Raw genomic sequence first — 16252 nt, 5'->3', positions numbered from 1 at the left:
TTATTATTATTATACAGGATTTATATAGCGCCAACAGTTTGCTCAGCGCTTTACAATATAACAGGAGACAATACAGTAATACAGTTCAATACAAGAGGGATAGGAGGGCCCTGCTCATTGGAGCATTTGTGTTATGGCATCCCGGTTAGGGGAAAATAATTTAAACAACCTCTCTTCGTGGATAGCATTTTGCTTACAATAACACAGCCCCTCATAACCCTCCCTAACTTACTATACATAAAAAAATTAGACCTTATTATGGGGTGCTTTCAGGATATAAATTGACCCAACTAAATCAGAGGCCCTCCCGATTAATATCCTCCAAGATACAGTATCGTGCCTTTCCTTCAGTTTCTCTAACACTTGGAGGTTAACTTCCTCGAAATATTTGGGAGTCTGCCTTACACCAATGTATGACACCTTATATAAAGAAAATTATCTCCCACTGTTTAGAACAATCAGGACAACCCTAATCCAATAGAACAATCAGGACTACCCTAATCCAATGGAAATCTTATCACGTTTCTGTCTTGGGTAGTACGGCCTCCATCAAGATGGCCATCCTCCCGAAGTTTTTATACCTTTTTTAGATTCTGCCGATCCCAGTCCCTACGCCACACCTCACCCGAACAATTTATTATGGAATCCAAAGGTACCTATGATTCCTAATAGGCTCTTGTCCTCCATGTCCTTTCTCTTCAAAATTTGGAAAGCTTTGGCACGTGTATATATATATTCAAGTTTGAAGCATCTCTAATGACCGCCTTCTTGTTCAATCTCGAAGTGCCTGATAGTCTGACCACTTCCATGTCACATCCATGGTATCGGGGAAAAATTGTTCCAATTCCATCAGTTTGACTACTTTTCTATCCCACCATTCAGGAAAGAAACCATCTACCAAATACCGCATTATATGGCTATATGCAAATCAGACACTATACCCTATACATTACCCCAATGCTACAGTTTTCTAAACAAACTTCTTTTTAAAGATTAATGGCTGAAGGTCCCTCCTGTAAAGGCCTAATCTCTGATATTCACAAAATTCCAAACGCATATTCTTTTGTAAAGCGATGTAAACACACATATGCTCAAGTGGGAGAAGGCCGTGAGTTCTGTATGCACCCTTTACAAGGAAAATTCATACAAACTGCTGTACTTGCATATAATGCACCCTGAAGTCACTGACCTATGTTGGAAACACCAAGGGCTCCCTCGTACTAAACCTATTGGAAATCGATATACCGATTTGATACAATTCCTTTTTGATTCTGCTGTCCTGTTCACCCCTACACCATTTCTGCTTAGCTTTCCTCCTCCTCCTCACCTGTCTAAACTGGGCAAGAAACTTCTGAGGAATATCTTTACCGCAGCAAGATGCTTAATAGCTCTTCAATGGAAACAACCAAACCAAAGTATATAGCAGGGCTATATGCTAGGATTAAGGATGCTGAGCTCATGGAATTATTAACTGCCTGCCTAAACAACATTTTAGACAAGCGCTACAAAGTATTGAAACTGGCTTGAGTCTGCTGATTCACTGTAGTGGGCCGGTGGTGGTTTTTACCTAGCAGGATGTGCAGCCCGGGTGTGGGAATCAAGCGATGGTGTGATTTGGGCCGACTATATCCTCATTCTCTTTTTCTATACTATTCTTTTTTTCTTAATCCTCCTTTTCTTTTCTCTTTTTCTGCCCTTTTCCCCATTTCTCCCATACCCGAGCTTACTGTTGTCTTTGGCTCGGCTGGCATAGTACTAGCTACAGCATTGAATTCGGTACCATTAGCTGAAAAAGCATAATCAACCATGAGAATGTGGCCAGAATGATGCGAGGTTTTACAAAAAGATCACTACTCTTGTTTTCTTTAGCCACTAGGATGCCCCACCTGTGGTTATGCTGATAATGATTTATTTTTTTTCTTTCCTCTGTACTGATTCTGAAATGTCATATGTTGGTAGTCATGCACCTGACTGTGAAATTCTTGACACTTTGTATGCATTGTCACATTTCCCAATGTCTGATACAAATATGCTATACTATTCCTTTTTTACTATGTGCTGTTAATTTAATAAAACTGTTAATTATATTAAAAAAAAATTACAATAAACAACACCAAAAGGCATTATCATGTGTCTTATAGTTGAGGGTAGTTTTATCTATACAAACAAGGTATCTTTCTGTTTCCCTAAATTCTGTTTTCTCATTTACAGAACATTGAAAAGACATTAATAAAACCTACAGCTTTCAAGCCAGTGGTGCCGAAAAAGCGCAACTCCTCTCTGCAGTTTCTTGTCCAGAGAAATGGAGCAGCCAACTTATCTGACAGTCAGGGAAGCCTAAACCTCCTTTTCAATGGGACCTCAGGAGGGACGAGTGAGAAGCACAGCTCGTTCAGCTGCAGGAACAGTTCTGTCTCTGGGACTATGACTGACTCTGGAAGGAATTCTCTTTCCAGTCTTCCTACCTACAGCACGAACTGCAGCCACCAAATGGAGCCAGTCAGTATGTCTATGAGTCACATCAACTTGGATAATCACACGAACATGAATGTGTTTTCTGAGCGGACCTCCAGAGCCAGGACTCGTCCATCGAACTCTGATAGCGGCCGCTCATCCTCTAGTAAGAGCACAGGGTCATTAAGCAGAGGGGGCAACCAGTCATCAGATAGTGGGTCTTGTGACCGGTCTCCGATTAATGAAGAGATTCTCATCAGAGAGCTGGAGGAGAAGCTAAAGGACCGAGAACTGGAACTGCAGCATCTGAAGGAGAATCTGGATGAAAACGAAGCTGCAATTTGCCAGGCAAGATTATAAATCTTTACTGTTTTGGAGAATTGTGACCAATATTGGTGTCAAATTTTGGATTGCTGAGTTTTGGTCTAAATATTATTCTCTTATATAGGCAGAAGTTCTGTATATAGACAATAAGAAACTTGTTTAAGTGGACCTATAGTGAAATATCAATACAGCTTTGTTTCAATATTCAGCCAACATTACTGAAGTTCTCAAAAGAGAATCTTGAAGTATATCCAAAATATCCACTTTTTTTATTAGAGTAGGGAATGGTTTAAAAACGGTTTTTTTTTCCCCCAGTCTCTGTGCCCTATTAGGAAGAATTATCTTTGTTCCCTGTCCCATAGACCCAAGAAGAAGTTTGATGTTTCTCTAGAATAAGGAAATTTCCCTTTTGAACAGGTGTTACCAGAAAGTGTCCCCATTGGAAAATTTCCCTTTTACTTCTTTTCCAGTGACCTGTTACAATTTTAAATTTTTTCCTCATTTTCAGTCCTGGTGGGTAATATAGAGTGTGAATCTTACTTTTTGGGGCTCAGACAACAATAAAAGCCTGACAGAAGTCACTGTAATCTTCTGGTGTGGTGGGGTTAATACAACTAATGGGCTGTCACCAGCTCCCATCATGAGAGCATAGCTATGCCCACCCTTTCTGCCCAGATCCACAATTCATAGAAGCTGTACTACAACTCGTATGAATGAAACCGGATCAAGAATGGAGGGGGCAGGAAATTGAGGGGAGCTGTCAATCATCCACCCATACCCCATGCATAGATCACATTCCATTCATGGAAGCTGTAGCACAGCTTCTTTGGATGGTGTATCCGGGCAGAAGGTGTGGGCATAGCCAGGTTCACTTGATGGGAGCCTGTGACAGCTACTTAATTCTAATAACCTCCACCACATCAGAAGATAATGGCTGCTGGGGTGGTAGGATGGACAGAGGAAGCTTTTCACTAACAGCAGAAGAATCAGTACAAGGGACACATCTTGCTGTCCAGTGTGCTGATTTTTCTGTATGTGATACGCAAGTCAGTGTACACATAGCATGTCTCTTCTGCATAAAAAAGAATCTGCCTGCTCGCAATGTTTTTGGTTTAGGTAGGTTTAGTTTTTTATCCCTTGAAATATTACTGCATTTTGTTATGTTGCATGTCAGTTGTTTAATATGTTGGAATGTTAAAAGTTAGCTGGTGTTTATAGAGTGATGTGTTCAATAGTCCGAAATTCACTTGTATTGCTGCAGGGATATTCTTTGTGTGTGGATTAGATCATGCTTCACACAGTGGAGAAAGTGTGCTACAGCATTCAAGAAATTGCTGCCAATACAAAGCTAGAAACTAATTACTAAAATCGTTTAGTAAACTACTAGTGCTCTGCAGAAAAAAAATCCTGATTGTAAAATAGTGTTGTTTTACCTTTAATGAGAGATGATGTCATGTTGGCCATGTTAGGGCAGTGACAATGCTGATACCTCACCCCCCACTCCAAGTTATACTTGTCAACCCACGTTCCTCTGCCACCTCCCCACTCCAGGGGAGTCCTCAATCCATTGCTGCAGCTGGTCATCAAGGGGAGAAGGAATGTGACCTCCTCCATAAGACAGTGCTCAGTCCTCATTCACCAGGAGGCATGAACTCTGCCACGCTGTGGGGACAGTGGCATTATCCACCCAGGTAATCTCTGACACCAGATCTTTCCAGGGGTGAACGTCTGCCATGAGAATATGACTAGTGGGCATGAATCAATGGGTAGGCCTTGCTGCAGGGAATTTTGGACATCAGCAGACACTGGTAAAGTTTTGCCATACTAGTAGAATTTCATTTGAAATGTTTTGGTTCATTCAATTTTCTAATCGCTAGTTGGGTCAAATCGATGTTTATTTTCTACCACAGTGACAAGAACATTTGAAGGAGCAGGATAGAAGTTTTTTTTTCAAACAAATTAATTTCTAGAAGTGAATCTGGCTTGTATTCGGTAGATCCATTAATTCCAAAAATTAGAAGCAAACAAAATTACCGGTAGTTAAAAAAAAGATTGTAGATCGTAAAAAAAAAAAAAAGTACTTTCACATGACATTTGAATTTCCATACAAATTTGTATACAAATATAATTCAGAATTTAACTAGTATATGACCACCTTTGGAAAAGTCAGACATTATGCATTTTTTTTCTGGTACCAAAAAACCTTTATTGAAAGTTGTTTTTGTACAAAAGTAGGTCAATAGAGCGCAACTTTAAACTGTAACACAGAGATCGCAAATGAAACGGGTTCATCTAGTATAAAATAACAGTATGGGCCCATGCAGGGGCCGTTGTGGCAGTAATAACAGTATGTCATGCAGAAAGAGATCACAATCCATATGATAACACAGTAATAACCAACGATTATATTGGTACATCTCTAAAGAAGGATCATGCAACCTGGTTCCCCATAAAGTATGATCATGTACAGTAATAATGTTGAAAAGTGGGACCTAAAAATTGTGGATGTGAGAATGTAAATGTAGAGTAGCGCCCCTCTAAAAAAATAAAGTTAGACAACCAGAGGAGCTGGCTTGCAGAAATAAAAGAAGGTGAAGAGCTAATATGTCCTGGAGAGTAGCCATTCAGTCCCCACCGATAAGAAGGATTGGGAATGAAGACATGGCCTGGGATCTTCTAATGATGGCTTGTTCTGTCTTGGGTCCTGAATCTGGAGATGTACGGAGCTGTTGGGGGATAGCAGTCAGCTCAGGGAGGATTGTGAGGCCTGTGTCGATTGTAGAAAGAAAACCCTGATCTGCGAGGCTTTTTCTCAATTCCTCCGAGTTTGTGGCATCATATTGGGTCCCGTGAAATGTAAAAGACAACTTAAAGGGGAACTCCCAGCTAAAACGGATGGCTCTCTACTGTATTACCTGAAGAAGAGGTCTCATCACGCTCCTCTTCAATATGGTGGTATTTGAGAGGTCTTCATAGGCTTGATATGGGTGACCCTGGACGGAGAGTCTGGTGGATTCATGAGCAGCCCACATTACCTGAGCCTTCGTACGGTAGTAATGGAACTTGAGCACTACATCTTGCAGGTGAGGGCTTTGTGGACCCTGTCTATCTCCAATCATTCCACAGGGACCTCAGGTATCAGTTCTTGGAGTAGGGATAGCACTGAGCCTTGAAGATCTGTTATGGACTCCGAGAGGCCTCTGATCCTGATGTTACTGCGGCGGGCTTGGTTTTCTGTGTCCTCTAGCTGATTCCTTAGCTGATGGAGTTCAGCCTAGATCTGCTCAATGTCGTTTTCGTGCCCATCAAACACTGTTGTGGAATCATTGATGACGAGTGATGAGTAATACATATATATATATATATATATATATATATATTATGTAAAGCGCTGAGCAAACTGTCAGCGCTATATAAGTCCTGTATAATAATAATAATAATAATCATCCATTCTATGCTTCAAGAAAGATGCCCATTCACCCACCTCACTTACCTCAGGAGCTCGCTGGTGATTTTGCGGGAGACCTCCAACAGCTTCTTCAGACAATGCCGCAGGAATTATTCAGAAATTCATCAGGGTCTGAATAGGCTCGTTGCAAATTTCGTGGCGGGTGGGGAAAGGTTGATTGCTGCTGCGGGAAGCGAATTCGTGTTTGGAGTGTGCGGAGCTAGCTTAAGAGTTGGCCATCTTGGACTGCCTCGCGCATGCGGCCCGCCTTAAATCACTTCCACTGAGCTGTTGTAGCGCGGTAGTGGAGCCTTCCCCTTCATCAGAATACACTGACCAATTTCTCCAGCTATAGTTGGGGGGGGGGCACTAATTGTTCAAGGAAATACCTGACAGGTTGGTTGTACACAAGTCGATTGATAGATCATCTTATTTACAGCCAGCTTTGTCCATACATGTATCAATTGTGTCTGGTCCCTACTGAACTGTGAACCGGCCAAACTTTGATCCATATATGGCCAACTTTACTCTGCCCTGATTAAGCAAAATCACAGTGCCACTTTCTGTGAATCTGACAGGAGGGAAGTGAGAACTATGCTATTGTTATTTTTTAAGGGGCACACTTGGGTCTGTCATTATTCTTCTTCCTTCACTACTTTAGCAAATTACTGACTTAGAAAGTGCATGTTCTTTTTAAGAGCCCTAACATTTCACTGAATACATGCAAGATCCAGTTTAGAGACTCACCCAGCAGGAAGACGAGAGGTAACAGCCTCAACTTCAAAAACAAGTCAGCAATAGCAGGACCCTTTATTCTTGACTGGTCCCTTTTTTATTTGATTTTTATGTAACTGTTACTTTTGAACTGTACTAAACTTTCCGAAGTCCTTTGGGTTGGAATGCAGGCTCCTGGTGGCCATTCTTGCCTAAGCAACCTCCTTCTGAGCCTCCATCACTACAGTCTACTTAAAGCATTGTTTGGAGGAAATATGTCTTTTTGAGTTTGCATAATTAGAATGGACAGCCTTGGCATGTGTATAATTATAATGTGTGCAGAGAGAGGTGGAGTTAGCTCTGCCTGACCCACAGAATCACAGACTCTGGGTTACTTGTTCTCAGAACAGGTTCCTGACAACAACAGCTGTACATCCTGGTGTATCCAAGCAATGGCAGAATTAAAAAAACAAAACCCACAAGCAGGTATGCAGACTCCCCTGCTAAATCAGTGCAACGGAGCGACCCTTTAAATGACTAGTCTTTTTCATGAATTATATGTTCCTAGTAAACCTGGCAACATCTTTTAAGTTGCAATGATTTGGCAGTATTGTAATAGTAATATGATAACAGAAGCTACATTTTAGAAATGGCTGGAAACAGGTTGATGTATATGGTTTCTCTCTACAGGTCTATGAAGAAAAACAGAAGCGTTTTGAGCAGGAGATGGAAGACCTGCGTCAGAGCTGTGCCCTTAAAATGAAGCAGGCTTCCCAGAAGGCGCAGAGGATGCAACAGGTTCTACAACTGCAAATCTTTCAACTGCAGCAGGAAAAAAAGAAGCTGCAGGAGGACTTTTCCCAGCTTCTGCAGGAGAGGGAGCTCCTGGAGAAACGCTGTGCCTCATTTGAGAGGGAACAAACGGAGCTTGGTCCACGACTAGAGGAGACTAAGTGGGAGGTATGTTAAAAAGATGATCCATTCAAGAAATAGATAAAGCTGTTTCAGTTTTGTAAATTAAGGGTCCGTGGATGAGCTGCGTTTATATATAAGCATGGCATTGATATTTGTGAACTGGTTTTACTGCATTGCACTATGACGTGATGTGAAGAGTATGTTCACAGCAAACCTACACTACAGCACGTTGCAGAGCACCCCCACCCAGGACATAGGTTGGGGTGCACTGTGCTGAAAAAAAAAAACATGGGACCTGTAAGTTACATGATTAAATCTGCAAGACTATTTAAATGTATTCCCAGAGCCATTGTATGGATTATGAGCTTCAATAAAGAAAGGACAAATATGAATAGTCCAGTATTTCCCTGTAAAGTGCTGACTTAACATAAATAAATGAATGTTATTTTATCTGGCAAGAGCAAACATAAACACTGGAGTGAATATGCAGCATACAGAGCCCAAGTGGAAACTGAGAATTGTTCCTTCTGTTACATAAGAGACTTCTACATGAAAAACTCAGAATGAACAGGAAGCTTGTAATGTGCCAACTCCAATAAAGGCCAACTCCTGTCAAATCTTTTTATTTAATTTTGAATATAACAGGGAAGGATTAGAAATTCTGTGAGGTTTTTGACATCTGTGTCTCTAGTGTCCAGAATAGGAAGGGATGAGAAGTCTCAACATGGACACAAAATAAAACATTTTTGTAGAGCAAGTCACTGTTCACACCACTGCGATTTAAAATCACACGATTTGTGTGCAATTTCAGGTGTGATTTCTGAAGACTTGTGAAGATTTTCAACTATTTCTTGCGATTTGCTTTGCGATTTCCATTATATTTTATGTATGTGAAATCGCAATAAACTGCAGAAAAAAGTAATGCAAGAACTACTTTAGAAATTATACATGTTAAGACACTGACATTCACTATATGCAATTTCAGTTTGCAAATCGCACCGGTATGACCGGGCAGTAAAGCTTGGTATGCACCCTGTGATTCAAACAGTGGGCTGAACGAAAAAAAAAAAACCTCTAAGATTCGCCCCTGATGTGCTATTGTATTCTGACAGCAGGAAAAAGAGAGTGCTACACATCGGGTAATATTTACTAAAATTGGAGAATGCTAATCTGCAAAACTCTGCATAGAATCCAATCAGCTTCCAGGTTTTATTGTCAAAGCTTAATTGAACAGGCTGAGGCTGAGGTTAAAAGCTGATTGGCTACCATGCACAGCTGCACCAGATTCTGAGTGCACAAGTTTTAGTAAATGTCCCTATTGATCAAAATTAATCCGGTTTCTGCTGAACCGGCTGAATATTGATACGTTTGTACCCAGTTTAAGACAGAGTAAAGTTAGAGATTTTGGCATTCTTTTTATTGTGGTCTATGCCTTGTACAGTGGGATGGCAATGCTGCCTGGTGGGTTTGACCCCATGGTTAGCGTTGTCACCTATTAACTGAAAGAGACAGATGTTGGCAGAGTGAACAGGTATTTATAAATGCTTACCAACTAAAAGAATAAAAGAGCTTTCAAACGAACACGTAAAATAATAAAGGGAAGTCAAATATATTTTTTTGGGTTTACAAACACATTAAGTAAACCACACATCCGTGACATCATTGTTGATCCCTAGCATTTTTCTGTAGAATAATTCCCCTAGAATGTTTTTGCAGTTTGTCTAATGAACAGCAGAAATAATTTTTGGTGTATGACTTTCCTCCTAGGTTTGTCAGAAATCTGGCGAAATATCTCTTCTTAAACAACAGCTGAAGGATTCCCAGGCTGAGTTAGGTCAGAAATCCAATGAAATATTACTGCTTCGTTCCCAGCTGAGAGAAACTCGATCTGAGCTCCAGGTCAGTGAAGAACAAGTGCAAGAGCTGCAGGACACGTCACATACAAAGACGCTGGAGCTAGAGGTGTGCGAGAACGAGCTACAACGCAAAAAGAATGAAGCTGAACTGCTGCGGGAGAAGGCCAGTAAGCTGGACCAAGAGGTAACAAGCCTCAGGGAGGCGGCCATAGCCAACCTTCGACATGGGCTTTGCCATTGCCAGGAGAAAGAAGATTCATTCTTGGTTTATGAAAGCGATGAGGCCAAAGCACAACGGCAAAATGCGGACAACCTGCAGGGCTTAAAACAGTACATGGAACGGCTCAGGGAGGCATTGGTGAGCGAACGCAGGAGAAACCAAGAACAAATAGAAAGCTTCGAGGAAGAGCGGCGCATATGGCACGAGGAAAAGGAGAAGGTGATCCGATATCAAAAGCAGTTACAACACAACTACATTCAGATGTACCAACAGAACCGCGAGCTAGAGAGGGACATTAAACAGTTGTCACTAGAACTCGAGGCAAGGGAGCTCGATGAATTTGACTTACACGGTGCAGAAATTCAGTTTGAGGAAATCACAGCCACAGAAATTTAATGCCAATAACACACCGCAAATGCCTTTTCCTTGGACCTCTGGTTGATGTTGCCAAAAAAGCAACTTATCCTTGGAAGTTGTTGGAACTATTGTGTAAAATGAACTTGCTTTTATACTCACAGGACAATAGAAACAGTTGACAGTAATGGCATTGTGTTACAAGTTTCGTAAAGGCAGATGTGAGATAAATCCTAATATCAGTCTAAGAAGCCATACACATACACTCATGTACACACGCATGTTATACTAGGCATGGCTAAAGGACCAAAGCAATGTCATTGGACAATGCATACAGAAAAGGCACCTTTCTGTGTTGCAATATTCCTTCCGTTCTCAGGACAACCATATTGTCTCCTAAACGTCAAATTTCACAGCAGAAGAGGATTCTGAATAGTGACCTAAAAAGTGCTTCCATAGGACAAGAAACTCCTAGTTTTTGCTTTGAGAACACCTTAGACCTGTTCTAGCGCTCTCTTTATTTTGTTGCTATTAATGATAGCCTAGCCATATTTTGAATGTTATATGTCACATGTAACTGCCACCATTTTGTCTGTGGTCACACATAATGCAGAGACTTCTTTTATGTATGTGTTGTCTTGTAAATAATGTAAAATAAGAGTTTTTGTTTCCCAAAGCAAAATAACTGGTTTTGTACAAATGATGACTAGCACCTTCTCTCTCTGTTTGACAAGCATAGCCGCTTTCAATCTCAGGTAGGCAACTTGCTAGAGCACAATCATAACGTAAACGTCAAATAACACCGTATGCAATAAAAAAAAGACTGTTTGTTCTCTTCTTTGTAAGCGAGATGACAAGTTAATGATGAGCCTCCCTGAAATAAAGAGAATTAGATTATGTTATACAGGCTTTTGGGGTCCCACTCTTATGCTAATAACCTCATGTAATTGCAATAGCATTTTATGTATGCTGAAAAAATGAATTCTGTAACACATAAGTACCCTATATGGTTAAGAGATTGTGGACAATGTGATCATCACACATATATAAGCTTATTGGACATGCCATTTCAAAACCATGGGCAGTAGCCAGGAGTTACCTTCCTCCTTTGCAGCTATAGCAGCCTACACTCTTCTTAGAAAGGATTCCCAGATCATTTTGATGGGTGTCAATGGAAATTTCTGGCTATTTTGCCAAATGAGCATTTGAGAATTCAGCTGCTGAAGTAAAATAAGAAGGTCTGACTTACAACTGGCATTCTAATTCACCCCAGTGCCGTTCAGTAGAGTTGAGGTCAGGCTATGCAGGCCACTAGAGTTCATTCATACCAAATTTCATCAAACCATATCCTTAGGGAGCTGGGCTTTTGCACTGCAGAAACAAAAAATGTGTGTTCCCACAAGGTTGGAAGTACCCAATTTTCTAAAATGTCTTTGTGTGCTGTAATGTTAGAAGCACTCTTGACAGGAAACACCTGAACTTTGGAGGGGCGTGCGCGTGTTTTGAAGCATAAAGTGTAGGTATGATGGTCAGGTTTCCACAAACCTTTGGCCATATAATATATTTGGACATTATTGCTTACATTCCCTTAACTGATATGAAATGGCTAAATACTTTCAAAAGTCAGGCAAGTGTTTAAATACACAGTTGAAAGAAAACTTGGCTGCACAGCTCATGAGCAGGTAGTAGTACTGGTATACTAGTATTGGTATAAGGGGACTGGTTAGGGAACTTGGCATCATTGTGGGCAACACTGTTGCATTCTTTCCCTGACATGGCCACATTTGTGCTCTCCACGCTACATTTTAGGTAAAACACTAAGGGAATGTGACTTTCACTAAATATTCTCTGTTGAATAATCAATCACTGTCATTTAAAACACATGGACCTGAAAGATTCCTCACCAAGTAATGTTTGGTGAAAAGTCACATTCATTGCTTTATAATGGTATAATGGACTCTTAATGGTATTTGCACACTGACAGCTGTACTGTGTTTACATTGCATTGTGTCTGGGCACACATTTTGTGGTTCATTTTAGAGACAAGGTCTATTATAGTTGTGATTGTACTGTAGAATACACTGCTCAAAAAACTGAACACTTTAAAAACACATCAGATCTCAATGTTGAAAAATATGCTGAATATCTATACTGATATGGATTGGGTAATGTGTTGGGGATATAAGGATGCCCCATCGTTTGAAGGAAATGAAAATTATCAACCTACAGAGGACTGAATTCAAAGACACCCCAAAAATTAAAGTGAAAAAATGATGCAGCAGGCTAGTCCATTTTGCTGAAATTTCAATGCAGCAACTCAAAATGGTACTTGGTAGTTTGTATGGCCCCCATTTGCTTGTATGCATGCCTGACAACATCAGCATGCTCCTAATTAGACGACGGATGGTGTCCTGGGGTATTTCCTCCCAGATCTGGACCAGGGCATCACTGACCTCCTGGTCAGACTGAGGTGCAACCTGTCGGCATCGGATGGACCGAAACATGATATCCCAGAGGTGTTCTATTGGATTTAGGTCAGGCGAGGGTGGGGGCCATTACAATTCCTTCTTTCTCCAGGAACTGCCTGCATACTCGCCACAGGGGGCCAGGCACTGTCATGCACCAGAAGGAACCCAGGACCCACTGCACCAGTGTAGGGTCTGACAATGGGTCCAAGGATTTCATCCCGATACCTAATGGCAATCGGGGTGCCATTGTCTAGCCTGTAGAGGTCTGCGCATCCCTCCATGGATATGCCTAACCAGACCATCGCTTCTCCAGACCCTTTTGTGTCTCTCACATGTGCTCAGGGTGAACCTGCTCTCAGACCCTAGTCAAATGCAAAACTAGTGAAAAACAGTCAGAAAAGATGAGTAGGGAAATAAATGTCAGTGGCCTCCACCTGTAAAGCCATTCATCTTTTCGGGGTCGTCTCATTGTTGCCCATCTAGTGCACCTGTTGTTAGTTAACACCACAGCAGCTGAAACTTATTAACAACCCCCTCTGCTACTTAACTGACCAAATCAATATCCCAGGAGTTTAATCGGCTTGATGCTATACTCTGATTAAAACGTGTTCTTTTAATTTTTTTGAGCAGTGTACGTACTACTACATTTCCCAGCTTTAGTCCTCAAGGACCACTAGTGGGTTACCTTTTTCCTAAGCTTGAAGGCATTTTCAAAGCTGTTTTGAGCATTTTGGCCCCCCCCCTTTTTTTTTTACACTTCAAATTAAGTACAATGTGTTTGTTACACAACACATCACACCGCAGTGTGTCAAAGTGTAGACATGCTAAATATTTACACATTGCACACAAACACATATGTATGGTGTACAAAGGACACACAGAAAAAATAGTTTTCTATGTGCCCTTGCATTGAGCCTGTGTAGATGCAATGCTGACCAACACAGCTCAATGCACTTGACATGAGTGAGCCCTAAGAGAAGCACAATGATTATTTTTACTATTTGTATCAAAAGACAATTACATAATACAGTTTTGTGTACATGAAAATGTATGCTGAGCCTCTTTCATACGGGTTGGAATCAGTTTGGATCAGCAGAGGACCTGCCCACATATCTCCTGCTGATTGGCAGGTGACAGGTCCGTGTCGCCCAGTTTCTGCAGGGCGGACATGGACAGAGCCCGCTCCGCTCTATGGGTAGCTGAGTGTAAACGGACTGTCTTTCAATCCACCTAAGTGGAAGTAGATACCCTTCCCCCCCCCCCTTTTTTTTTTTTTTTGCCCAGCAGACTGGATCGGACCTGGATCTTTGAATGGACACAAGTCTGTTTACACTGACCTGTCCATAGTGATGAATGGACCTTCTGAGAAGGTCATCCTGAAAAACTGACAGGCGGGCCTGATTTAAACAGTCGTGTGAAAGGGGTTTAAACCCTAAATAGTGTTTTGGGGGTTTTTTTTGTACATTTGGCATTTGTAATTTAGTTTTTTATGAATCTTTTGTTGGCTGCTGGATGTCTGATGATACTGCTGCTAATTATGAGGCTAGGCTTAGCATTGTCAGCTTGCAACTAGAAGTGCTATTACTGGCAGGATCTCCAGATAAGGAACTTTGCAGTAGATTTACAAAAAATGATTATCATGCAAAAACTGTCTACAATGAGACATAATGGCAAACATGCTAAAAATTAAATTTTGGATTTACGTACACAGAAATGAACCAGTCAGTCACAGATGGAATGCAGACACGGTCTAGTTATCATGCACATACCCTTAAAAAGTAACTCCACCCAAAGGGATACGCGTTAGATCAGTTTTTATTGTCCTCTGTGACCTTTTTGGGAATATTTCCTCTCACTTTCAGTTCCGATTATAAAGTTGTCACTATTACAAGAAGTGAAGAGAAATCTTCATTGGAGACAAACCACAAAAAAATGGCTAATTAAAATTCAAGCCTTTCACTGCTATCTTAAAGGAAGAAAAGGTTTATGTTGCCATTTTGTCCTTGTTAAAGGTTCCTTTCCACTTTCTACACTGGTAACAAAATCATTGCATCATTGGAGCAAGAAGTACGAATAATCACCCCAAGAAGGCCACAGATGTCAGTACACATTTGATAGGGGTTCTAGCCCTTACTCGCTTTTATGGAAAGCTTTAAAAACATTTTAAGCCACATTATAGACGTTAGCGGGAAGACTGTCTGCCGGGAAAATTGTGATTTACTGTAAGTACTTTATTAACTTGAGTCAGCCAAACTTACAAATACTTCCTTTGGAAATGTAAAAGATGGAACAGGGATTGGCACCTAGGGGGTGGGTTTGTGCTTGCTTCCTCAACAGGGACGGGCTGGTAGTCTCTTGGACCACCCACAGATATGAGATGATTGCCCAGTATGCTAAATAACAGCTGGATCAGATTTCTTGTCCATTGGTACACCTACAGATTTGTATATTAAAGCAGTGCATAGCGCAAATTCTACATACAGAATAGGTGACCTATAAGAGCTGTCAATCAGATTTCAGTTCACTGTATTCACATCATTTGAGATGATTTCTACTTGCTGCAACTTGCTACATATGTTTCATACTTTATTGCATATTGCTGTTATTGTAGGATAAGGGATGACATGCTAAATAAGCCTGCTTAAATCCAAAGATCATATTTTAAAGTGGCTTTTATAGTGCATGTTTCTGTGATTTTATTATGTCTTACAGCTACTGATGAGATGAAATTTCACTCTTACAAGGTGTGCTCATGGAGCACAAAATGCCGTTGCAATCACATGCTAGGGGTTACTAACTGTGAAGAGTGGGCATTCTCTCCAAAAGATATAATTCTCTTGTAAAACCAATAAGTGTGACTTATCCCCATACACTATGGGTTATTTGTTAGCAAGTCTAATAAAACCTGGTCCACCCCAGGACTGTATCAAACATTGTCTGGTCTGTTTATTCTGTTTACTTTTATTTCCATCTCCAGATACAGTTCCTTGAAAAAGTATTCATACCCCTTAAAATTTTCCTCATTTTATCATGTTACAACCAAAAACCTAAATGTATTTTATTAGGATTTTGTATGATAGACCAACACAAAGTGCCACATAATTGTGGATTGGAAGGAAAATAACTGGTTTTCAAAATGTTTTACTAATAAATATTTGAAAAGTGTGGCGTGCATTTGTATTCAGTCCCCCTTACTCTGATACCCCTAACCAAAATCTAGTGGAACCAATTGCCTTCAGAAGTCACCTAATTAGTAAATAGAGTCCACCTGTGTGTAATTTAATCTCAGTATAAATACAACTGATTTGTGAAGCCTTAAGAGATTTGTTAGAGAACATTAGTGAACAAACAGCATCATGAAGGCCAAGAAACACACCAGACAGGTCATGGATAAAGTTGGGGAGAAGTTTAAAGTAGTATTAGGTTATAAAAAAAATATCCCAAGCTTTGAACATCTCCCGGAGCACTGTGCAATCCAACATCCAAAAATAGAAAGAGT

The 16252-nt window shown here is 40.7% G+C and overlaps 1 protein-coding gene across 2 annotated transcripts in view; it reads left to right on the top strand.

Moving 5' to 3' along the window:
* The window catches only part of LZTS2 (leucine zipper tumor suppressor 2), a 213105-nt gene extending 197421 nt beyond the window's left edge, over positions 1–15684 (top strand). For both annotated transcript variants that reach the window (XM_089683290.1, XM_089683291.1), the window contains 3 exons: positions 2212–2802; positions 7631–7900; positions 9623–15684. In XM_089683290.1, the coding sequence (XP_089539416.1) occupies positions 2212–2802; positions 7631–7900; positions 9623–10327 (1566 nt within the window). In that variant the 3' untranslated portion in view covers positions 10328–15684. The remainder of the gene's footprint in view (positions 1–2211; positions 2803–7630; positions 7901–9622) is intronic.
* The last annotated feature ends 568 nt before the right edge of the window (positions 15685–16252 follow it).

This window comes from Staurois parvus, unplaced genomic scaffold, assembly GCF_062004578.1.
Source record: "Staurois parvus isolate SC_StPar_1 unplaced genomic scaffold, SC_StPar_1.0 ptg000303l, whole genome shotgun sequence".
NCBI classification, from domain to species: Eukaryota; Metazoa; Chordata; class Amphibia; order Anura; family Ranidae; genus Staurois; species Staurois parvus.
The sequence above is the reverse complement of the archived record's forward strand: the minus strand, read 5'-3'. Positions and strand labels throughout refer to the sequence as shown.